The 25,465-nt window shown below is 34.1% G+C and overlaps 3 protein-coding genes across 5 annotated transcripts in view; all 3 read left to right on the top strand.

The window, feature by feature from the left end:
* The first annotated feature begins 1,632 nt into the window (after nucleotides 1-1,632).
* Nucleotides 1,633-4,958, top strand: LOC136409924 (golgin subfamily A member 7). Its single transcript, XM_066391782.1, has 3 exons — nucleotides 1,633-1,980; nucleotides 2,309-2,461; nucleotides 2,811-4,958. The coding sequence occupies exons 1-3, from the start codon at nucleotides 1,831-1,833 to the stop codon at nucleotides 2,949-2,951; spliced, it is 444 nt and encodes a 147-aa protein (XP_066247879.1). The 5' UTR covers nucleotides 1,633-1,830; the 3' UTR covers nucleotides 2,952-4,958.
* Nucleotides 4,959-5,248: 290 nt separating this feature from the next.
* Nucleotides 5,249-14,332, top strand: LOC136409923 (uncharacterized). Of its 3 annotated transcripts, none has more exons than XM_066391781.1 (3): nucleotides 5,249-5,813; nucleotides 13,152-13,372; nucleotides 13,874-14,001. In XM_066391781.1, the coding sequence occupies exons 1-2, from the start codon at nucleotides 5,375-5,377 to the stop codon at nucleotides 13,370-13,372; spliced, it is 660 nt and encodes a 219-aa protein (XP_066247878.1). In that variant the 5' UTR covers nucleotides 5,249-5,374; the 3' UTR covers nucleotides 13,874-14,001. The 3 variants fall into 3 exon arrangements, with proteins under 3 accessions (XP_066247878.1, XP_066247877.1, XP_066247876.1); XM_066391780.1 differs by lacking the exons at nucleotides 13,152-13,372; nucleotides 13,874-14,001 and adding exons at nucleotides 12,522-12,798; nucleotides 12,887-12,953 and having other exon boundaries at nucleotides 5,254-5,813; XM_066391779.1 differs by lacking the exon at nucleotides 13,152-13,372 and having other exon boundaries at nucleotides 5,255-5,813; nucleotides 13,874-14,332.
* An 8,470-nt stretch (nucleotides 14,333-22,802) lies between these two features.
* NPFR (Neuropeptide F receptor) overlaps nucleotides 22,803-25,465 on the top strand; it is a 59,544-nt gene continuing 56,881 nt past the window's right edge. The window contains exon 1 of the mRNA XM_066391858.1: nucleotides 22,803-23,004. The gene's annotated coding sequence lies outside the window, so the exon portion shown is untranslated. The remainder of the gene's footprint in view (nucleotides 23,005-25,465) is intronic.

Here is a 25,465-nt window from a genome sequence, read left to right as displayed (position 1 = left end):
AAAAATAATAATCAAAATAAAAGCAATACATGGTTATGATTGAATGCAGTTGTGTAATGTAGCTAATCAGAAAAATCGTCGTACCTTTCAGAGAAGGTACTGGTTGTCATTAGTATCTACTCCTCCTCACGTTTATAGAATGAATTTCTTATTTGCTTATTACTGCAATTCTGTTGATTTGTGACAATGAGTTAAACACGGAAATTCATTTAATGTCTTCATAAGACTGCATATTGTTATATACTATTTAAGAATATTTTTTATTAAGCAAATGCTTACGCAGTTTAATTCATGATTATTTGAACTTTTCTTCGTAGCAACTGAAATTTTTGAATAACGGTTATAGTAGGAAGAGTCTTCATATTTTTTTATTCCAAAATAAACCTTAACTTTACATCACCCTAAGGTGGCCAAGTTTTATTTAAAGGCAACGCACCGACCTCTATATTCAGCAATTAACGGTGGGATGATCTATGATGTCCCCTTACGAATGAGGGATTTATATGTTTCTGTATTTAAGTATGTACTTACCGACTATATTTCCATACAGGGTACCCGTCTCTAGAGCTTCGCCATGATTGTTAGGACTTGTGTAGATAGATATATAAGGCTCAAGTCGACGTGGCAACAGTGCTATTATGTTTTTGTTTAGGTGTGAGGCAATCCCCCTTTTTTTAGCTGGCACCATTCGTCTCAAAAGTGGCTCGCTTTATCTCGCCATTCAGGTAAACTACTTGTTTTTCTCAATATTGCTGTTGGTTATTTTTTGCACGAAATCGTGTGTCTATGATTGTAAACTTAGGATAGTCCTAACGTGATTATCTCGTCCATCGTTATCTCGGCGGCCATTTTGTAAATTTCCGGATCCGAAAGCGTTTCCGAAATGCAACACCTTTCGTCTTTCGAACCGGAACACGTCACTTTAGTTCTATGGAAAACACATATAGGTAGGACTTTTTTCAGGAACGCGAATTTATTTTTATTAAAAGGGATTTTGCAAAAGAACTCGTATTTCCAACAGTTTTTGAGATATTTTTAATTAAATGATTGCATTTTCAATAATTTGTTAACGTTGCTTTTTGATATGCTCTGCCTGGAATACTAAAACCCCTGTAGTGCACTGCACTTGAACACTTAAAGATTTTTATTTCAAGAGTATTATAGGTAAAGAATATAAGAAGAATTTTTAACTTAGGTACCTACCAAAGCTTCCATGTCAATTATCTTGCAGGTAACGTTACTAAGAGCTTGAAAAACTGGAATTTATGATAATTAACTTCAATGGTTTTCTTACAAACGAAGAATATATACTCAAAGAGCTCATGAGATAAAGGCGGAACTATACCGTACACATATTCTTTATTTATTGAAAAATGGTAAGAGATGGGGATACAATAAAACCTTGTGGACACCTACTTACTAGCCGTTAATCAGTCATGTTCTTCCCCTATCCTTTAATTATGGTGTTAAGGATTCTAAAATAAATCCCCATATCGCGGCATCTCGATGACGACACAAGAAATTGTCAACACTTGGCCTTCCTTCTCTAATTTGTTGAATTCCTAACCTCAATATTTTTTGTTAACCCGTCAAAGTCAAATTTGTTTCCATTTGTCATCTGTTTCGCAGGAAAATAGTAAAAAAATTGGTGATTTTTGTGGATTTCCTGCTTTCAGTTTAACAATTTTCGTTTTTTCTTTAAATATCTAAAACCAGGATATTTAAATAGCGTTATGTGAAGTTTAATAGTGCACTTAAGCTGTGTTCTGTACTTTCCTTTTGTTTTATACCTAAGTTCAATCTATTTCTGCTCTTCCACATTACTCCATCATGAGTAATCATTACAATAATGGGGGCAGGGCAGGAGAAACTGAACAAATGGCCCAACCACAATGTCTTAAAGTGTTTATACCTAGAGACTACACAGAGGGAACAGTAGTGCAGTTCAAATGTAGTTTTCCATCAGAATTAGATGGAAAGGTAAGCTTAAACATTTTGAATCTTATCAAAGGTCAAACTAAGCATCACACAATTCTGTAATATATGAAGTTTCAGTCCTATTAGATCTTGTAACTTTATTTTTATTCAGTCACAGAAACCTAAACTGCCCTAATTGACTTAATTAATACTTTACCCAATACTGCAGATCAATCTGTAACATACACATAGCTTGTCGTAGATTAAAGTTCTTATGAAATTGTTTGATTAATACAGTTTTTACTCTTCAAGTATATTTTTTTAAATTTCAATGTCTTAATTAAGTAATTGTGTTTTCTGTTACAAATTGCAATTTTTTAATACTTTTTAGTTGGAAAAACAAACATTTGAGTCAACAATCACACGACTCAATGGGTACTTTACAGAAGCAGAAACAGCCACATGTTCCACCTATTGTGAAGGGTGTTTGGCATGCCTGACAGCTTATTTAATTTATATTTGTAAAGAAACTCATTATGAGAAGGTAAGTTAATATAATTGTAATTAACTCAAAGATAGGACAGGTTAGTGTTTGTAATAGAAGTAAAATAGTAAAGCATTCTTGTAATATTTATACATTTAGTAGCAATTAGTGTAAGTATTGACTAATTAGTACTGCTAGTTACCTAAGTTACTTAGAAATGAAAGAAAAGATTCTGAAAAGTGAAATCTTTGTTTGGGAATATTTGTGACTCACATATCTTATATATGTAGTGATCTATCAAAAACCACACATATTTTGTAAAATATATGGGGATTAAGAATAACATATTTAATACCTAATCTATTTCCACTTAACCTATTTTTTACTTCTCTCTTCTTTCTAATTTCAGTGTTTAAAAAAAGTATCAAAATTCATAGCAGAACAAAACGAACGAGTATACGAACCGAGAGGTTTAAAATTGACTGATCCCAGTTTGAGGGGTTTACGAGTTTTGGAAATCAGTTGTCTAGACAGGCCTCCAAATGCATGACTCACATTGTCCCATTCAACTCAGGAGTTCTTCATGTGAAGTTTGTGAGCATCACATAATTACTATTTAGGCAATTTATTAAGCCAACTATTGCATCAAACTCATTTGTTAAGAGTAGGTATTAGGAGTCTCTTTCAATGTGACTGATATGTGTAAGAAGTTTACCAATAAAGTCATCCTAGCATTGATTTTGAAGAGACTTGGCTGTGAAGACTAGTTTTGAGGCTAAGAGTAATGGAGAAAGGAAAATTCTTGCTCTGCAAGACTTTATTTGAAGTAAATCGGTTTAAGGACGTGAGTAAGGGTATTTGTACGTGGGCAAAGATGTTTTTATACGCCCAAGTTTTCGTAAATTTTTTGGTGTTCTTATAAATTGTTAGGTAAGTTTAGTTTAATTTAGTTAAGTTTGTTGTGAGAAGTGTTCATTGATGTTCCATTTGTGCAAGATATTTTAACAAGAGAGAGAATAATTAAGAGAAGATATAATAATTTATTGTGCATTTTAAACAGATTTTTCTATTTTTCCTTGGACAGTTTTGAGAGCCAAAAGTATAAGATTTTAAAACTAAAACTGATGGCAGACCAATCTACTAATAAGCAAGCAGTATTTATTAGTTGAAGAGAGGTATACTCTTTGTGCGGTTAAATAAACTGATCATCGATTTAAATTAATGAAAGATGCAGGGCTTTTGGTATAAGACTGACCTATTAACTATTTGCCATGGGAATCACATTTACTTTTTCTCACAATATTCATTTTCTTCACAATTAGCGTTTGATATTACATAAATTTATTGAATTAAAACTTTTTTCTTCACTACTAGTTTTAAAATAAACGATTATTGGTTGCGTTGATTGGATGTGATAGGTTTTTTCGCCTTTTTTCTAAAACTATTAAAAGTTGGTTAATAATGACACATATAGGGCGCTCATAATTTTTACGTAACGAGCTAAACGGCTATAAATCGTATATACACCACGGTTGTAAAAAAACTTATACCATGGTTTCCACTTTACTTTTTAACGTAGTTAAAATATTTTGGTTAAATAACCGAAAACGATAAAGTTTAATGTTTTTTAAATTGCCCATGATATCAGAGATCGTTGTTATAGAAGACACTTTTTTGCAAAAAAGCTAATTATGTAGTGAAATATACAGAATTTAAAAAAACTTAATATGACCCAAAGTACATCTCTGTACACGAATCACTAGAGAAAACTCGCTTGAGAGTCTTTTCTAAAAATTAGTTACACTGAAAATAACAAAATTACATTGTCTCCTCTGTCTTGGCGAATCGGGGAAAAATCTACGAAAAAGATAACACATTGTATCTGTTCTCGCAAGGGAATTGATAGACAAGCCAATGGAAAATAGCTTCGCTTATTATACTCGTTTGATCTATTTAAGGGCAAAGAAGTCTTAAAAATCGGTTAGAGCTCGAGCGTACCACTTCAATTGAGACTCAGTTTATTTACGAATGCACAACTTGCTGGACTTTCGCGTAAAAGTAAGAAACATGCATATTCAGAACTTTTGAAAATTTTATGAAAAAGTATGAATGTTATTGAACATCATCTGTTTGCTTATATATTTACACTTCCCAAATCTACGTTTCTCATGATTCTGTATGTTTTGTTGAAAGGAAGTTCTACCTATTTACTATTTTATGCTAAGTATATTAAGTATGCAAGGTGGGAAAAGATCTAGAAATTTAGTATAATAATCCTTAGTTTTACTTAAGCCTGTGTCAGTAATTTCAATTAATTTACGTCTTCCAAAATAACTGATTTAATATCAATCGGTTACTTGCAATGTTACGCAGCTTAGGTTTATAAGGTCTTACTAATTTAATATCTTATCTCTTTGGAAGTAAGTATTGTGTCTATAACTATTTACGCACCTCTTAGGTCTTAAATTAATTATTAAACAGATGTAAGTAGTAATTTTTATTGTGTGTTTAATAACAATTTATATTATTTACTACAAAATAGAGTATTTCTTTTGAATTATGTTGATTTATTTTCCACCATAATTAGTAGTTTTGAGGTCATATGGAAATTTAAGTAATCATTACTGGCCAGTATCAGAGTTAAGTATCTTTGGGCGCCAAACACGCGCTTGCACTTTTATAACAGTAAACTGTTCAATCAATATTTTCGTCTCTCCGTAATTAAATTAATGGATTAAATTTCCTACGGATTAACTCTCTTAGACCTTAAAGAGTGAAACTTTGCAATTAAATCAGATTCTTTTGAGGAATATTGACTTGGTTTACGCATTTACACTAATAACTTAATTTCGCAATTAGGCCCTAATTTGTGTCCACCCTAACCTACTGAAATACATTTTTCTCAATAAATTGGTCGCATAGTATTGAATCTGCTATTTGATATTGAACCATCTAATAGTCATAACCAACACCATGCTCCCAAATGCTCTTTTTTGGAGATTACTCCTTCGCGTATCAGTGCTGCTGTTCTTCATTAGAGCTGTAATCTCAACGGACGAATACGTGAAAGACCTTCGTAAAAAGTGTATGAAAACAAAACGGCCTTTCTTTTGTGTTACTTTTCGAATCGCAAAGTACGTGCAGGAATTTGACTACCATGGTCCTCCGTACGGACCTCTTAAACTTGTGAAAATCAAGCAGGAAGGTCTTGCAGTCGGGGATTTACTGCCAACTCCAAGATTCGTTAGCACCGACACCGAATGGGACAAGTTTGTGAAATTTTTGCAGAGGAAGTTGGTTAATTTTGTAACTTCCCATGGAATTGCGTTCGAAGTGCCTCAGGGAATTCAAGTTGTAGGGGAAAGGAGTTTTAGTGAAGTCGAAGGGACGATTCAGGATAAGTCGCACGAAGGTAAAATTATCCATAGGGGAATTTTGGGTTGTTATCGTTGTTTATTGCTCTAGTGGTTTGATTAGGTACTACATCCACTGGAGGTATTAGATATGAAACCTTTATTCCATATGATATGTATCTGGTTTTTGAGATAATGCACTCGATTTACTGGTTATTTTTAAAATTACAGACATCTATAGTTTACATGTAAAAAACCCAAAAATATTTCATTGTTTACTAGTTGGTAGTACAGAAGTTTCATGTAGCTTTATGCCTTCCGCGTCTGTTACCTCTCTCTCCTCCGGGAACAGTTACTCGGACTCGGAAGAGGAGGTATCCAGGGGTCACCACGTGGAGGTGCGGATAGGTCTTTAACCCCCAGCATATTTAGGATCAACCAATCCAGAACTATATCACTAATCGCATCATCCATATGCATTCAATATGCAAATAACTGCAGTTTTATCATCAACCTTGAAAAACAATGCTTTTAACGTCTCATGCCGCTTCTAATCTAGGTATTCTCCTTAATTTTCTATTGTTTGAATCCGATGACCTTTGTAGTTTTCCTATCAAGACCGTAATTCAGCTGAATGTGAATAATGCGCACTATGCTTGGGGAGAAATGTCTATACCTAACGCTGGCGGAAAGTTGCTTTTCCGCATTCCATAGCACGGCCGCACCGTCATCGGGTGCGAAAAAGTAATACTTTCCACACTTGTTGGGTAAGTAACTATATTTATTTTCAGATCCGTTAATTATAACTGAAAAGTCTGAGGAATTTATCTAAATCACAACTTTAGATTTATACGAGCTTTACTTACATTGGATTCTTTTGCTCCGATATTTAGATTTACATTTAACTTTTCCCTTGGATTTCAACTAAGTTTTCGTTAAGAAGTTTTTCAATTTTCTGCCGCAGTATTTTGTCAATAGAAAAGTGTGTATATTCCTTGGAGTTTAGTTGAGTCTAGTTAAAGAATTTTTACAACTTATCAATTCGTAATCTGAATGACTCTTGAAACTAAACCGGAGATATTTCAAGATATTTCCTAGGTATTTTTGTGAACAAAAATTTCATCAGCGATTTACCCCCCGCCAGAGACCGATGCCATATAAGAGAAATAAACACAGTAGACCCCCTATAACACGCTAGATACTATCTGTGTAAAGTGAATCAGTGTTGTATGAGTCAAATACATGAACCGTTTACGTCCCAATATGTAGTTTTATGATGAAATCGGGTTTCATTTCGCAAAGATCTATTTTCCTAAAACTGTTTTCTCTCAAATTTAAGTCGAATAAAATAAATCACACGATATAAAAGTTTTTCCAGACACGTTTGATGTGCATCACAGTTACAAACAAACTGAAACCATCTCCTCTAAAAATGGGGTTTCCCCCAAATTTGGCAAGCGCAATGTCGTTTAGCGTTACCAGCGAAAAGTTATGTATATTAATTGTTGAAGCTAAAACGTAAGAAACCTCAACATCTGCCTTATTCTTTTACCGTATCATGAGAGACTCTTTTAGCGTGTCATACGAATTTGTCTACCGTGCTATGATACAAGAGAGGTCTACTGTAATTAATCTAGTGCGGTATCAGTCGCTGGAGACCGATCCCATTTTATTACGTAAATTTAATTGTGTACGTCTTTACGAGATGTTCGCTATTCATACCTCCTATGGGTCTCAAAGATCAGCAACAATGCTCATTGTACAAAGAAACAAAATTTTGCTAAATTTATCTGCGCTCTAAGTATACAAGGTGTAACGTATCACTATGGAGATATTTCAGGGAGCGATAGTACTCTGCAAAATAATAAAAAAATGCTAATAGACCCACGGTCAAAAACGGACCATCTTTGATATACAGGCAAAGGTTGACATTTTTTCTCAGATTTTGTTTTTCTCACGTCTGCTTTGAGTTAAATTTTTGAAATTTCGTAGACCTATCTTCTTTAAGACCTTCTATAACAAGATGTCAAAATCTTTGTTAGCCATACACCGGGTGTTATGTTTATTTGGGTCATGTACCATTTTGTGCTTTATATTAGGTCGTGTAGTATGAAATGAGTAAATTCTCGAAATGCCACATTCAACTGCGAATAACTTCACTCTAAATCTATATTTGGACTTGACTTTTTTATGTGGAAAAGGCACATTCTTCCTCTTTCGATCAGAGTTTAAAGTGTTAAAAATTATTGAAAACTTTTATTTTTATAACAATTTTTGTGCAGCCATGCAAAATAGTGAAATTCGTGTGTTAATGAAATATGAGTTCCACCGTGGAACCACAACAGCTCAGACGGCTCGCAATATTAATGATGTGTTTGGTACTGAAGTCACTTCACAGCAAACAGTATCTCGTTGGTTCATGAAATTTCGTTCTGGCAATTTTGACCTAACAAATGAACCACGTGGACGACCTGAAACTCAAGTGGATAACGATTATCTGAAAGTGTGGAAGCGTGGTGGAAGCGAATCCACGTCAAAGTGCAAGCGAATTATCGTTAATATTCAGTGTAACCAAAAAAACAATATTGACTCATTTGGCTGAAATTGGTAAAGTGAAAAAGCTGGACAAGTGGGCACCGCATGAGTTGAGCGACATACAGAAAGAACGACGTCTCGAAGCTTGTGTTTCTTTGTTGTGCCGGTATAATAACGATCCATTTTTGAATTGGATTGTTACTTGTGATGAGAAATGGATCCTATATGACAATACCAGACGTTTATCGCAGTGGTTGGATCAAGATGAACCACCAAAACATTGTGCGAAAAAAAATCTTCATCAAAAGAAGCTTATGGTGTCCGTTTGGTGGTCCAACGCAGGTGTCATCCATCACAGCTTCATGAAACCTGGTGAATCGATTACGGCTGATGTCTACTGCCGACAACTGACCGAAATGATGAGGCAACTGACGGTTAAGCAGCCAAGATTAGTCAATCGAAGCGCACCGCTATTGTTGCACGACAACGCTCGGCCACACACCGCACAAGTCACCTTGGCCAAGCTACAGGAGTTGGAATTGGAAACTTTTCGTCATCCACCGTATTCACCCGACTTAGCACCCACTGATTACCACTTCTTTCAAAATTTGGATAACTTCTTGGTAGGGAAAACATTCAACTCCGACGAGGCTGTCAAAGCTGCCTTCCAAGAGTTTATCGACTCCCGGCCTGCAGGCTTTTACAGCAGGGGAATCAATGAACTTCCCGTTAAATGGCAGAAGTGTATTGATAATGGTGGTGCATATTTCGATTGACAATAAAAACATTTCATATGAAAAAAAAATGACTAAAGTTTCAATTCAATTCTACTCATTTCATACTACACGACCTAATATATATTTTTTGAAACACCTTGAATTCTGACACCAAATTTGAATTCCTCTCTCAATTCTTTAACTTTTTGGTCTCTTACAGAATTTTTGTATCTTTCACCGTTTTCGCAGAATTTACACAAATATCTATCAATACAAATTAAGAATGTAAAGAAAGTAAGAAGAAAATAATCATCTGGCTTAGTTATCACCTACCTGAAGCAATTCGAAACATTTAATCAAATTTCTTAAAATGAAAATAAATCTAAACGGAATCAAAAATATGAAGCGTTGAAAATGTGCCACCCTGTATATCCAAAATGCTGCGTTTTTAACTATTGTTCTATTAGCATTTTTCTATTATTTTATAAAGTACTATCGCTCCATGAAATATCTCCATAATGATGTTAAACTCATTGTTTCACATGTATAGTCATTGGTCACGGTCAACACATAGGTAACTTTCAATGAAGACATAAACCTAATGCCAGATTAGCAATTGAATTGAGTCCTTTGCGGAAAAGTCGTTTCCAAATTCTGCCAAGCTCATCAGAAGATGATTTTTTCGATCAGGAGAAAACTATGACAAGGAGAGCCTGTATTTGAATTAACCGGCCTTAAACTGCATTGGGGGATTTTCATCTATTCTAACGTTATCAGGTAACAGTGCAGAGTCTTTCTCCACCCAACGACGAATTTGGATCTCAGATCTCTGTGAATTAATATCGAATATTCTCAAAGCAAGAGCCCTTTTCGGCCTTCAAGAACATATGTATAATATATGAAAAATCTTTATTTCCAGAGAAAAATACCATTTGGTCTTCCTGCCTTTGTGATAAAAACGCTTACAATAGAGTGGTTGAAGGGAAAACGATGCGGGATCTTGTTTGTTTTATAAGGGGAAGAGAGTTCGGAATGGTCCAGTTGTGTTTTTTCCAATTCCTGTCTCATTTTCGTTGATTTTGTGGTTGAAGTTATGTTTTAAGTTAGTCCTCAAAAATTTCCTTTCAATAAAGTGGACTTTATTGAATAACAACTTTATTTCAACAAGAATTAAATTATTACAACCTCTAGTAGATAATTTATCTCAGCGACCTCTTTGCCCGGACTTCCACAGTTTTGAACAAAAACTCTTTGAATTCAATGCAAAAATTGCATCAATAGAATCTGGCTTAAGAAATGCATTCTTTGTGACTTTGAAAGAAGTCAAAACTCACTTAAATAAAAAAAATTGCAAGCCATAAAAGAGGTCTTGCATCTAGTTTTCTAGACCGATTTCAGTCCATTATTGTCCTCATGTCTTTAAATGGTGGTACGGATTCGTAGTTGTGGAAGGAAGTTGTTAAAGTATCTGATTTCTTCATGATTTTTGGTGGCGGATTTTGATATATTAACCCCTTCTCCACCCCAAAAAAGGAGGAAATTTTGGGTAATTAGAAATAGTCAGAAATATGTTCAATGATTCCCGACTTTTATATTAGACGTATTTTTGACTGCTTGTGACGATCTTGAATCGATTTATCTCTCTGCTGGAGCAGATTTAACATGAATGAATTAAAAAAAAGTTACAAAGTTTAATGCATGAAGCTGGCAACAAAATTATTCCGGATTTATTTGTTCGATCATAATATGGTCATGGTTAAGTGAAAAGTTGGAAAAGTTGGGAAAATATGTTTTCTGTGAACTAGTAATAAAAGCATCGTAATTCACAACCTGTGAGAGTTAGCTAATGTGCAATTTCCTTCCTCTTTTAAAATTTATCAAAATTAACTTTTTACCTACGAGGTTTTCAATTGGACACGACAATTTATTTCCTAGGGAAGAATACGCTGGCGAAGGTAAGCTCTCTGTAGGTGGTATATCATCCATAATAATTAAATGAATTCCATGCTGCGGACTTACCAGTTAGCGGCAAATAAATAAATCCCATGGTTCCTGATATCGGTAACTGGTCTAATTGGCCACATGAAAATTGATTCATCTAAACATATAAATTGGTTTAATGCATTCCCACTGATAAACCGGAGTGCATAAATAAACTGCTTTATCATGTGGGTGGCCGTTCAACGCTGAAAATTGTGTAATGGACCGAGTTTTTCCATTATTTATTTAGAGTGTGGATATACGACAATATGGCTTATTAATACCAATATAAACGGGTATCTACTTAAGCTTGACAAATAATTACTGCAATGGAGATATACTGCGTGATATAGAAAAGAGAACACCACTTAAAAATAGTTTTATTTAAATCATTTTTAGTATGTACGTTTTTTATATTAACATAAATAAATCGATAAAAAATTAAAGAATTTCGACGGCTAAAATTTGAAAAAAACTTAATGATATGTTGGTCTTCCGCGTTATCTTATTGTCACTCCTGGACACGTCTAGGTATCGGTTCAATGAGATGATCGATGTCATCCTGAGGCTATCTGTACGCTATTGTAGAGCACTGCTAATGTTTGTAGGGGATACTTGTAACTATCTATCCACAATATCCTAGACATGTTCGATTGGTGATAAGTCTGGAGATCGGTGTGGCCAAGGCAACAAATCGATTTAATTTTGTTACTATTGAAAATTGAATATTTCGTCTTTCATTTCGTCACCTTTTCCCTCTTCTCCAGACATCATGCATACTCAGAGAAAATCTGCATTCCTCGCTGAGGACTAAAGTGCACCATTTGATGCATTCTGCAACCACTGCAGAACTACAATTGATTTGTATTTAAAAATATTTACGATTGAATCATTTAATTTGAAAAATTAAGAAATGTCACAAACAAAAATGTTAGGGCAATATTTACGTAGGAGACCTCCTGTATCTAACGCCCCTGACTAAAATCCGCAAATTAATAATGCAAAAAAGTTTTCTTATTCCAACTTATTAGAATATATTCTTAATTTTAGCGCAAACTGTTTCGAAAATGTTGTGGAAAAAACATCTTTAGAGTTCTCCCTTTAGGGGATTCTAGCCCTTTTAAAAAGCAATTTTTGAGTATATTTATAAGAACTTTTTTTAATATTTTAACTTCTAAAATCATCCTCCAAAATATTTCAATTATTTCTGAGTACACTGTATAATCGAGAAACTAATCGTTGTGAGTATTCATGTACACAAATATGCATACTAAAAATGATTTAAATCGAGCCATTTTTAGGGGATGTTCTCTTTTTCATGTCATGCAGTATAATTTATGGTTCAATAACATCTTTTTAACTTAATTTTTAGCACGGTTACATTTAGTGCCAATTTGATTGGATTAGTGCCGGAAGGAGCTGGACGACTTACTAATATCACAGTTAAGTTAAAAATTTGTTATTTTTCTATACATTACAATTTTTTTTCCGTAAAGCTTAAAAATATCTAGGGCCGTAAAAAGTCTCTCTTTTCAGAGGTGTTACATCCCAATGGTGATGGAAGAGGTCACAAAATGAAGGAAAAGAAGATATTCATCCTTTCGGTGATAATTATGGCAAAACTTATAAAAATATTGATACTAGTGAACATGATCTTTTTTGCACTGTTATTCATTAAGAAGATCATTTTGGTCACCTCGATAGTATTCCCATCAGTCTTGAGCCATATCAAACAGGCTTGTCAGCAGCATCATCAGCAGCACACAGCACTTCCAATTATAGAGAAAGAATCGCCACTGAGCTCATGGTTTGGGTAAGGAAATGTTAATGACAAACGATGTATTTATATATGTATGTATTTAGGACCTGGATACTTACCTAATGGTCTCACTTCTTTTTAGGTGGCGTCAAGACAATGCGGAGAAGCCATATTATTAAGTTCGCGTAAAAATGAAACTGAGTGTCCTGAATTGGTTTTTAATTGCTGTAATGAATGCTAAAAATTGTAATAGATACTTAAATTTACTAAATCTTTTACCTTTTTATTGATTTATTCCCCTCTGTATTTTGAGACAGTCATGGACTGAGAAGGTAAAACCCCTAGTTCTTTAGTTCTCGTTTATAACACCTCCCTCCTAATAAAATAATTTTTGCCATATGTTTTAGAACGGCAGTTTCCCGTCAGATACAATGTTTCCACTTCACTTATGCCCCTCTCAAACCTATTTGTTATAAAGAGGACTAGGTATAACTCGACCTCTGACGACACCCACCAGCTTCAATCTCTGATGCCTATTGCTGCATTGGCAAATTTCTATATTTTTGGATCCGCAGTTTTGTCTTTTATGATCGTCTATGCCATGGTGATGTCGTTTAATTCGTCTTAGGTAAATAAAGTCCTTAAACACTATTACATGGATGACCTAACAATCGTGGCTGACTAAAAAGGCAATTCTTTGTATTTCTTTTTCGAAAATTTATCTTTCTTCGCATTTAATCACGTTAAATTTTAGAGCCCATTTTATATGAATTTCGCTTTCACAATTAGACCCCTTGAATACAATCAGGTGTTTAAAGTGTAAAACCGAACGAAATCGTGTAGAAGGAGGGTTACACCCTTCCACCCCCTACGGGTGGGACGAACCCAAGCGGAACTGAATGATTCATTCCGTTTATTAAAGTTAACAGGATTTGTTTGTAGCCCAAATGAAACACCGGTTTCCTCTTTCTGTAATGTTTATCTTGCCTTGCAGCGATTTTTTCAACCGTCTACAAAGGTTTCTGTTTAGCCCGCAGAGGTAAAAACAGCTACTAAGCATCACTTAACAGCCCAAATTTTAATTAAAATTCCATTGCATTAAGCAATCTTAATTAAGCTAATATTTCAGGTCCTCCATCATCATCCGAAAAACACAACAAACATCACCACAATATCTCGAAGGAGGAAAAAAAGTTAATCTGGTGGATAACTCCCATTTTGCTCTTGATTAAACTTTACATGCTCAAGGTAGCCCTTCATACCATTCTTTTTGGTGTGGTTGTCCTGAAACTGCTGGTATTCAAAGGGGCGTTGTGGTTACCTTACTTAGCTCACGAAGTTAAACGCGTATGCCTCAAACAAGGGCTTCTGCAGGAGGTTTGGAATGGTCTGTGGCAAAAGAGGATGGATTTGAAACTTGGCGATCCTAATTTGCAGTATTTTGGGGGAACACATCTGGGGCCTGTGTATAATGATAGCTACGCGTTTATTCCTCCTATGTAGTTTTTTGTGTAATTAAAGATGAAATAAATATATTGAGCAATTGTGATATTCGTTTATTTGATGATAGTCAGTTCGGCAAGTGAGTGAGAAAATTACTAACCATCTAATTTGTGCGACGAACAGATCTCTGATGGACGAGCAGGGCCGGCCTTGACACCCTAGGCGAAATTTTTAATGACCACCCCCGTCCCCACAAAAAAATCACCCACCGGGAAAGTCTGTCGCCTGTCCTGATTAGCCATTTTGGGCCGTCGTCTAAACTCCCCCCCCCCCCCCCCCAAGGCCGGAATTGGGAATGAGGTACCGGGTTGGGTTAAAGAATGAGACTTAATTTGGAATAATGGTCATTAGGTGATAATTTTTATTTCATATAGATGAAAATATATTTTTAAAAAAATTAAAGGTTCCTGGGCTGTTTATTAAAACTAACCTATCAATGTCTGTACTATAGTCTTCGAGCAGACTTACTGCGGTTCGATGAGGTCCCAAGACTATTGATTCAAAATTCAAGTTAAAACGCAGATTGAGCTCATCTCATCAAAAGGAGAATATTAGAGAGTATACGCAGACCTCTAATGTACTTAAATTTGAACCTTCCGTTAGAAGTTACAAGTATTGGTAACAGGTTTGAGTACTTACTTCTCTGAGAGTAATGCCCCGAAACTGTTGCCCATAAGTTTCTAGTAGGGAACTCCCATATTTGAAATGTGGAAAACATTTACAGGAGCTTGGTATGGTGAGAAATCCTTTTAAATACTTTCGTATGGGTGCTGCGAACTGTGAAACTGGATTCACTTGGAGAACGCACCTTGCGTATTAGTGTACAGGATCACCCACGTAATATGGTCCGCTACCTTATTTCAAAAACCGTAAAGTTTAGAAAAAAAAGTTTAATATAAAAGTTAATTAGTTTTTCATTTGTTTTTACTTTTTAATATTTTAGAAATTACAGGGTGATTCAGAAAACCGTGCCGTAAGAGAAATATTTTTTTTTATGGAATATTTTTTTTTGTTACGGATACTAATTCTTCTTGCAATTATAAGTAGTTTTTGTTATTACAAAATGTCAGACATTTTTAGCAGTTTTCGTGTTAATTCAATTTAAAGTAAAGATCAAAAGAAAAATAAGTTTCTGAAAATTCTCAATAAATTCATAAAATATTAATTTGAAAACTTGTCCAGTTAAAAACAGAGAGAGGCTTTTCTAAAGTATATTTTCAATTTTCGAGAAATTTTTTTATAGTGTGTGAAAAAAATTTCTAAACTTTTCACATTTCAAATGCCACAAACTCGATTTTTTTAAATGGAACACCTTGAATTTTAATTATGAATATTAATTATGATTATTAATATTATATATAATGTTATATGATAATGATTAATATTATGAATCACCACTTTTTAAATTTAAATTACTACTAACATATTTATCATTAAATTGACTTACAATTATAAAATTCTATTCATTAACTAGATTCTAAATTGATACATTACTAATAAGTTAACAGATGCCTCGTAATTTCGAAAATATTAAAAACTGAATAACTATTATGTTAAACTTTTTTTCTAAATCTTACAGTTTTTGAGATAAGGAACTGGACCATCTTACATGGACCACCCTGTACAATAGCTGCTCTTGCTACAATTTCGAAATAAGAACGATTATTTCTGTTTCAGAAAAAATGCCTTTCAGAGCATTTCCTTTGGGAGTTATAAATTTTTAAGCTGGATTGATTTCTGTTAAATTTTAATAAGTCTTACTGCGCTTTGGTGATTTTTCATTGCTCTTTTCTTAAAGTTGCAAGCAAATAAGTATCTCCAGCATAGTGAAGCTACACATAAGTTGGTAATTGCCGTGACTGAACTGAAACTTAGAACTTGTGGGTTGAGACTTACAAAGTTCCAAATTAGAAACCCCCGAATCATTTTGCAAATGGGGGTCATATTTTAAGTCTTTTAAGGGAACTCATCGGACAGTGCTTAGACGGCAAACAAACCTTTTAGAAACTTTCAACTAGGACTTCGGTGTAAAGTTTTCTATTACTTCAGGAAGACCCATTGAGATTTTGCTCTGGAATCGTACGATCAATGCAAATTATCCACAATTCGCCTAAATCGAACTTTAAATAAGTTAAAAAGCTAAAATTCTATTTGGAAATTCAAAAACCACCAGATGTCGGAGGTTTGTCAGGAAATGCCGAAAAGAATGTGAAATTCGACTAATTCGGCCAAATCTGTCGATTTGAGTTTTGTATAAGTTAAAACACTGAAGGGCGTCTCCCCTGAGAAAAAGCATCATGTAGCGAGATTTCGACACGTTCTTCAAGAATATTTCTCTACTTTTACGTAAGCTGTTCTCGGTAAATTCCCGGCGCTTCAATAATTTAATAAGGAATAGACAATTTATGAATTCAACTAGATTTTGATTTTTCACAACTTGTAATTTCAACACCAAAATTAACGTTTCAGTACAGTTAATGAATTCACCAGTCGTATATGATGGAGCGGCTTTAGACGATGGGTCTAAAATAAACAATAAAATACCTCGATTATTAGTCTATTCCTACTTGCACACTGCTACCTTTCATGCTGCCGCTTCCGTGAATAGGCAATTTTTCAGGTAATTAGATTTACCGTGATGACGTCAATTTCAGCACGAACTGTAAAAATTGTAAAAATAAATTAAATCTTTCGCATCTTTTAAAAAGATTCTCCGAATTTCATCGCCAAAATATGTAGATTTTACTTCTTGATTGAGAATTTGAAACATGTTTAGGCTTCCTGAAAATTTATGGTAATGAAAAGCTTTAAATAAGTCATGTAACCCACAAACATTTCTAGACTCACACACGTGCGATTTCCGTAGTAGAGGGAATGTGATAACATCACATATTTTGCATGTATTATTATTACCTCATTATCATCCATTTAACCTAATTAAACTGCTGTTGTTTCTAGGATATGATATTTACTAAGCGTTGCTGAAATTAATAGAGTTCATTTTACACGTACTTCACATTCGCTGTTCATCATTGAGATCTCGAAAACCATGAAAGGTACGAGCTCACTTGAATTGGGACAAAGTTGTGCATTTTCGAGTGTCATTAAATGCCATTTTAAAATTTGGAAAATTCCGAATACTTCTGAAGATAATTGGGAAAAGCAGACATTTTCACAAATGGCTTATTTTTTTAACGTTATTTAAAGAGATTTTTCAAAGTGAAGTTCACTTCCTAGTGGGCACTTTAGCTTCTTTATAAGATTGTGTCATTAGATTTTAAATATAACGTTTCGGAATTTGGAAACCATCGTCAACTTCATTTTTTTAAATACGGACCTGAATTCTTTATTGCATTTTTTTGAAAGCTCTTGATTTTCTAATGTGTTCCACTTATAGTAAAAACAAACGTAATAGTGCAAAATACATTTTTAATAAATAAAATAATTAAACCACTACTCAGACATACGTGTTACCATGGAAACAGTAATGTACAGTGCACGACACTTGATTACTCTCACCATTTATTTGGTCTAATTTTCGTTAATGATAAAATTTTTGTTTAGTAAACTACTTATATAATTAAATTAAATGTTTTTACAATATTTGTTCAACATTTCTTTTAACACTTTCGAACTTTACAAGTCCGATAATATTTTAAGCAAAAATTTAAATTCATAATGCGACTCATGATTACTCTCACTTTTAGAATTAAGCCAAAAATTTGTATTTAAACCTAATACCTAATCTTAATATTTAGTATGTCCTCCTTGCTTCTCAATGACTGCTAACATTCGATGAGGCAATGAATTGAATAAATTTTCTATTAGGTTCATTAGGATTGATTCTCAAGCGGCTGTAATGGCAACCATTAGTTCTTCTCTGTTGTTCAACTGTTTTCCCTCGGTATAAACGTGTTTGACCAACCAACCCCATAAGTTTTCGATAATACTTAAATCAGGGGAAATAGCAGGCTATTCTAAAACTGCAATATTATTGGTAGTCAACCACGTTTCAAGTACTTGGGCGGTGTGAATTTGCGCATTGTCTTGTTGAAATATCCATTCTTGATCCGAAAATAAAACTCTTATGTTATGAACCTGCCTTTGAAGCAACTCCAAATATTTTTGAGCAGTTTGCCGACCTTCTAGAAACTCTATACCAATTCTCCCTTGACTTGAAATAGCGGCCTAAATCATTACTGGCCCTGCCCGGCTGTGACGACGTGCCAAAACTTTTTCTTCCTTCCTTATGTCATGAAAGTAATATTGGAAACCATCAGGACCATCCAGGTTAAAATTTTTTTCATCGCTGAAAACCATTTTTTTCCATTCCTCTGTCCAGCTACGATGATTGCGTGAAAACTCCAAACGTTCTTGCCAATGACGCGTGAGAAGTAAAGGTTTCTTGTGTAGTTTTCTTCTTTTCAAATGTGGACACTTCTTTATTATTCTTTGGATGGTTCGCACGGACGCATTAGTTCCACTCTGATCCCTAATTTGCCTAGCTGTAGAAGAATAATTTGACGTAATTCGAAGAATCGCACGACGTTCCCTTGGTATTGTTGCAGTTGAGGTGCGTCCTCGCCGATTGTTGCCATAATTATTGATATCTTTTAAATAAGCATTGATTACCCATGAGCTTCGTTCGATTTTTCTTGCAATTTCTCTATTTGAATAATTCTCCTGTCGATATGCTTGAATGCTCCCTCTTCCTTCCAAAGATAAAGTTCTACCTCGTCCCATACTAATATCAAAAGCATTTACGACGTGCAAATTGTTATCAATCGATTGTCAATCTGTTGTCAAGTGATCTGGTCTTGTTTATTCTGCGTACATAGCCATCTAGGATTTCCAAAAAGTTAATGAGAGTAATCAAGTGTCGCAGTGTGAATAATAGCATTTGCTTTGAAAATTCTTCTAACTTTAGAATTCGAAACTATTAAACGGAATATTGAACAAATATTGTTAAAATATTTAATCTAATTACATATGTAGCTTGCCAAACAAAAATTTGACTGTTGAAGAAAATTAGATCAAATAAATAGGTGAGAGTAATCAAGTGTCGCGCACTGTATGTCTCCATAAAGCGTCAGTTTTGAGCTGTGAAAGTCTGTTGAATAGTATTGTAACACTTATAAAATGATTAACAGCGTACTGAATTTGAAAAGCAGATTATGGATTACAGAAATGAAGAATATCGTGACATGTTGCGAGTTTATTTCATACACCACAGGAATTCTGTACGTGCCAGTGAAACAAATCTTCAAGAAAATTCTGAAACATGGCACCTATGTTATTCGGAATTTTGCCCGTTGGAACCAAATTTGGTAGAATATGGTGCATTTGAAAAAATGAATTTGATGATGATTCCGAAATTCCAAAACGTTGTATTTAAAACCTAATGACGCCATCTATAAAGGAGCTAAAGTGCCCATGAGGAAGTATAGTTCATTTTAAAAAAATCCTTTAAAACGTTAAAAAGATAAGCCATTTGTGGAGATTTTGGATTTTTCCGATTACCTTCGGAATTAATCGGAATTTTCCAAATTTTAAAACGGCAAAAGCTCGAAAATGCGCAACTTTGCTTGGTGGGTAGCGAATTTGAATTACTTTGTATAGTTCTGCTATAGTTACTGATAAGTAAACGCACAGGGCTCAAAAATAGCCAGTCAAACATATTGGTTGACACGTTGAGGTAAGGTCACCAGATCGAACGTGGATGCATAATCCTTTAGTTAAAACAAGGATTAAGGTCGGACGTAAACACCCGGATTATTTTGATTCATTAATTCATGGCCTGCTGATATGCATGTATATCTGAAATCCTCTTGATTTCAGCAAGGGCAATTCAAGGCGGTGCACCAACGTGTATGTTTGCTTTAACTGAAATATTAGAGGTAGATCCAAAACTGAAGCTTTTAACAGGAACGGTAATCGTTAGAACAGGTAAATAAAAAAAATACTGTATAATTAAGATTTGTGCGTGTGTATGCATTGATAGCATTTTTTCTGGGTTTATTACATCTGTGTTTGTAAAAACCTCATTACAACGGTTAGTAATGGCAGTCGCAATTACTCGAATAAACATAAGAGAAAGCTTTTAGAGCTTCTTATCTGTGGTGTTTATCTAATGAAAAACAAAATTTCATTATGCAGATGGTCCTATAAAGAAAATTGCACACTGATAATTTTGCTGATGTTTAATGCGTCAATATCTGTGTATTAAAACATAATAATGTAACTTATAGATATTGCACAACGGTGTTAATTACCTGCGAAATTGCTTAGTTTAATGGGATCAAGTCCAGGTTTTTTAAACTAAGTTCAATATCCTTTAAATTTATACTGTGGTTATGAATTTTGAAAGTCTTTTCATCATAAATGAGCACAACGAATGGGAGAAACCATTAAGGGTTTCGTGGAAAGTGGTGGTAAGTCGCCTCAGAGTAGCCGCCTTTTCCACGGTCGAGAGCTTTGAGGTATCAAAACCTGAACTAAAAAATTAAGGAACGAAATTTTCATTTGAAGAAAAGTATTTGTTTTTCAAATCGTAGATAGTTGCCCTCGTGTACGTTTTCCTTTATTCCAGCCCAAGCGTGTAAGGGTCCCCGTAGACTAACCGACCTTGTGTCGGTCGGTAGATCAATCGAAATTAGAATATGCACTTAAAATCGGTGAATTTGCGCACTCGTGTACTGTGTGCCCTCATGTGCGTGAGCGTGTTTATACCAATTAAGTAATCGACTAAACTGTAGGTCGATGAAAAGTCGGCTACTGTATGGCGGCCCTAAAGGTTTTCCCCTAACCGTCGCGGCGCCATGTTTATGAAGACCTTATTTTTTAATTTACCTTCCTTGTTTCAAAGCAGTCAAAAGTTCCTAAAAACTATATTGATTATTAATTTTTGGAAGTGATTTCGAAATTTATGTCTGAAAAAGTTTCGTAAATTTCTCACATCAGCAACGACCAGCATTTCTCGAAACCCTCAAAAACCTCAGTTTTCAAAAGGACATTGATGAAAAATGGCTAATATACCACATTTTTGGAATTTTTTTAAAACTCTTTTTAGACGACACTGATTTTTGTAAACTTATACAAAAACATTCGATCTGCTTTTTGGATGCTAAATTGATCGAATGCACTAATCATTCTTAATATTATATGGTTGGATAGTTATGAAAACTAACTTCGTTACAACTACTGCTAAAACGCCATCTCGAACGCGTGTAAATTTATAAGATCATATTTCCCTTCATGCATGCTGACAATGCTTTAGATCCACCAGGAGATAAATATGATTACTGTGCTGAGGTATAAAGGAAGTTGCCTTGGAACGACAATTTCAAGTCTAGCGTGAAGTTTAGTTTTACTGACATATTGCATACTATACAGGGCGTCTCTAGATTAGTTGAAACAACTCTTATAGGATAAAAGTCTTTATATTTACTTTTGCATTTTATTCGCTCAACCCTTCTTGTATTCGCACGTAATGAGCATTATCCCCGCAGAAAATTTGCACCGCTCTGCCTTTTATGAGGCAAATATGAGAAAAAGTTATTAAGAAAAACTGTTTAATATCAACGTTAAATCCCATAAAAAATGTATATTTAAGTCAAGAGTTTTGCATCTTTTATTAGGGTCGTTTTATCTATCTGAGGACACACTGTATGTGCTTATAGCGAATAAGTTTCTGAGTTCGTGAGAAGGTTCGCAAACATTTGAGTCGTAAACTACTGAATTGTGGACAATAACAGGTTACAATGAGACCGATAGTATAAGTAAACGAACAGATAGGCTATTAAGCTTAGTCATAATTCCCGATATCTGGCGTTACCTCCGGCAACGTAATAATAATAGTAAAGGGTGATAAAAAACCATGTAGGTGTTGGAACATCAGAGGCATGTCGTGGATGTATCCATTTATTATCTGTTGACAATGTCAGAAATTCAACAGTAAACAACGAATGGCTTAATCTGCTCCTTACGCTTATGGTCAGCCAGCTACTGCGAGGTTTTCTTGAATGGATACGGCTCATATTGTATATCTAATAAAGAAAGTAACATATTTTCGAAAGAGGTTTTAATTTTTCACAATACATTTTTGAAATATATACCTCTGATTAGAATTTCTATCATTAATTATAATGAAATAATAGATCTCGAGTAAAGCAGTACAAAATATACCGGAAATGGTTGATGTAACCCGCGAAAATTTTTCTATTCTCTATCAAGTCTTCGACCACATTGTTAACGTATGTTCTTGTTACATTTTTATGAAAAATATGACAAAAACCTAAAGTCCATTTATAAGGCAGTTAAATAAATAGATGAAACTTGATGAGCCACTTCTTGGTAATTGAGGCAATCAAAAAATGTCAAAAAATGCAGTAATAGCTCATTTATTTGGCCAAAGAAGGGGGACGTTTGCGAAATAAGTATAATTTAGAATTTGGAAGTTGAGAGTTTGGTCATCAATGAAGATGCGCTTGAACATGTATTTTGTCCTCCTCTTCGAAACTTCGAATGGAATTAAGTTGGCATCGCGCCACGAAACAGTTGCGAATCAGCCGTCGCGACGCCTTGTAATCTTGCCTGCCGCGACGCGCCGGACTTGCCGCCGCTTTTCAAATGTTTGTAAAAGTTTCTAAAGTTTTGTGAATATACTTGTCTGAGTGATCATTCGTTTTTCCTCGTACTTTTTTAAATGACTAATTAAGTAGCTGGTAGCTGTTAGTGTTTTTGCTACAGATTTAATTGGTAGGTAAACTTTTTACTACTTTTAGAGGGTCTAAACAATTTTTACTTAAAAATGGTCTTGGCAGCAAGCTGTAAACCTAAAAAGCCTGTAAGCCTTCATAAATCCTAAAAGCATATCAAAATCTGAAATTGGGTAGTAAACGGCAGCTTTCTCGGGGTTTGAGATTTAAAACCCCTTTTACTATCCCCATAAGATTTTAATTGAATAAGATATTTAATGGAATCGGAGGTTAAAAGTTTATGCTTTTAGATACCATACTCCAAAGTCTTATTTTTGTATACAATCGGACTAGCAGTTCGTAATAATTAGCAAAAATTCCTTGTAATTTTCCCAGGTTTACACATGCTACAAATATATGATGACCATATTTTACGACATTAATAGCCTTAGATAAAATTGCCGGTCATTATCAAAAGTTTAATTGCTTATTTATTATTGTAAGTGGATCTAAATTGTGAAGATGTTCTCAACCAGGATGCTTAATAATGTTTATTTGTCAATGGAAAAAATAGTCTGGATTTTTATAAACCATTTAATATATGTTCCACCAAAACCATAAAACAATGATGATAGAAATTCGATTATTTTTCTTATTATTCTGGAACATATAAGTGTGCAGGGTGTCTGGAGTAATTACCACCTTTTGAAAAAAATATTAAATATTAAAAAGCTATAACTGTTCTCAAATTATCTTGAACAGCCAATGGACACCTATACGAAAGTAGCCATTTTCTTGAAGGTACCATCGAATGGTTCCGACACGGTTTTCTATGGACCCATTAAACCTTTATTACAGCATGAACTGTATTATAGCGTTGAACTGGTCTTTGAAAGAACCAATCCGGATCTGTAATAATATATAGGGTGTTTGATATTGCACGGCTTTATAGAATGCCCTGTATATACATTTATAAAAAAAATAAATTCCAACATGAGCCCTGCAACCGCTGTACCTAACTCTCGTTTAATTAATTGTACAGAAAATGCACTTTCGCCCTAAGCGCACGGTAAAATGTAATTTTCCGGACGCCTAATGAAACTCAGAGTCTAATAATGAAAAGTATTGTTCATTACACGTCCCGAAATACAGCCACCAGAGTGTATTTCGAGTCAGTGCAAAGAAAGTTTTTCTAAGGTGTTTTAGTAATTGTAGGTGAGAAGTTGTGAATCTCGAAGTTCGATTTGATCGCCTCTATATTTGGTTCCCCCTCTCTGTTCAAAATTGTAATAAAAAACATAAATGTTCGTATAACATGGAATCATTCACACAGACATGAAGCAGCAACTTTGGTTGTCAAGAGACCAAATTGGAGATTTTTTTGTGTAACTTTTAATTTATGTCAGTTGTCTTACAGATATCGCAAAAAATATTCCGTAATAAACATTGCAATTTCCGACAATATTACCGGTAAGGAAAATGTTACTTTGTTGCCGTGATAAGGTTATCATCATAGCTAGCTCATTTTTACAAGCAATTTTGATTGTAATTGTTGGTTTTTAGGTACTCTTATTATTTGACTTGATGCATGTCCATCCAAAAGGTTCCCAAGCGTGCTCCAAAAAATGAAAATAATCTATGGTTTTTGGATTATTTAAAATAGAATTATTCTTCAACGGGAAACAGAATACCCAGGAATAATGGTTTTATTTAAATTGTTATTTAAATAACGTTTGGAATGCATGTTCCTTCATATGAATACGAAAAACCGGTCGGTTTCTCAAGCACATTCACGCATTCAGTTATGCGTTATCAGGATTTTTTGAATGTGTTTGTGGTGTAAGCAAACATAGTAACAATTAACAATAGAACGGCAGTGTGTTATTGGAATATCCCTTATAGTCCTTTGAAGAACTTTTTTGCCCTTTCGTACTGCTATGCAAAAGGGCCGAAATAAAAATTTTGAGAATAATACCATAAAAATACATAATGAATATATAATATTATATAATAAATATATACATAATAATATATAATAAAATATATAATCATAAAATATACATATAGATCCCCTCATTAAGTCGATATTTGGATATATTTAGGAGTGTTCACAAAACAATAGAGAGTTGATCTTTTACGATTTTTTTAAGCTTTAATGCTCTATTAATTTTTTTTTAATGATGTGTTTATCTTGATATAAAAAACATGCATCGGATAAATGATTTAAATAAGTCCATTATGGGTATTTTTCCCAAGCTCAGCAGTATAATGTTATTATAACAGTAACTTCAAAAACAACCATGCAACAGAGTTTTTTTTCCTTTATCCAAAAACTAATTGATGCGGGCATGTAGCCCTTGCAATTTAACATCTATTTAAATGAAATATTACTAAAATTATTATATGTATTGGCTGTTTTATTAAAGTTACTAATGTTTTTTGTCAATTTATTATTCGTCGATTTTAATCTAATAGATAGTTGAATTACTGAATCTGCTATTAAATTTTAATTTTTAATGTAG

This window comes from Euwallacea similis, chromosome 7 (assembly GCF_039881205.1).
Source record: "Euwallacea similis isolate ESF13 chromosome 7, ESF131.1, whole genome shotgun sequence".
Lineage (NCBI taxonomy): Eukaryota > Metazoa > Arthropoda > Insecta > Coleoptera > Curculionidae > Euwallacea > Euwallacea similis.
This window is presented reverse-complemented; position numbering and strand designations above follow the sequence as displayed.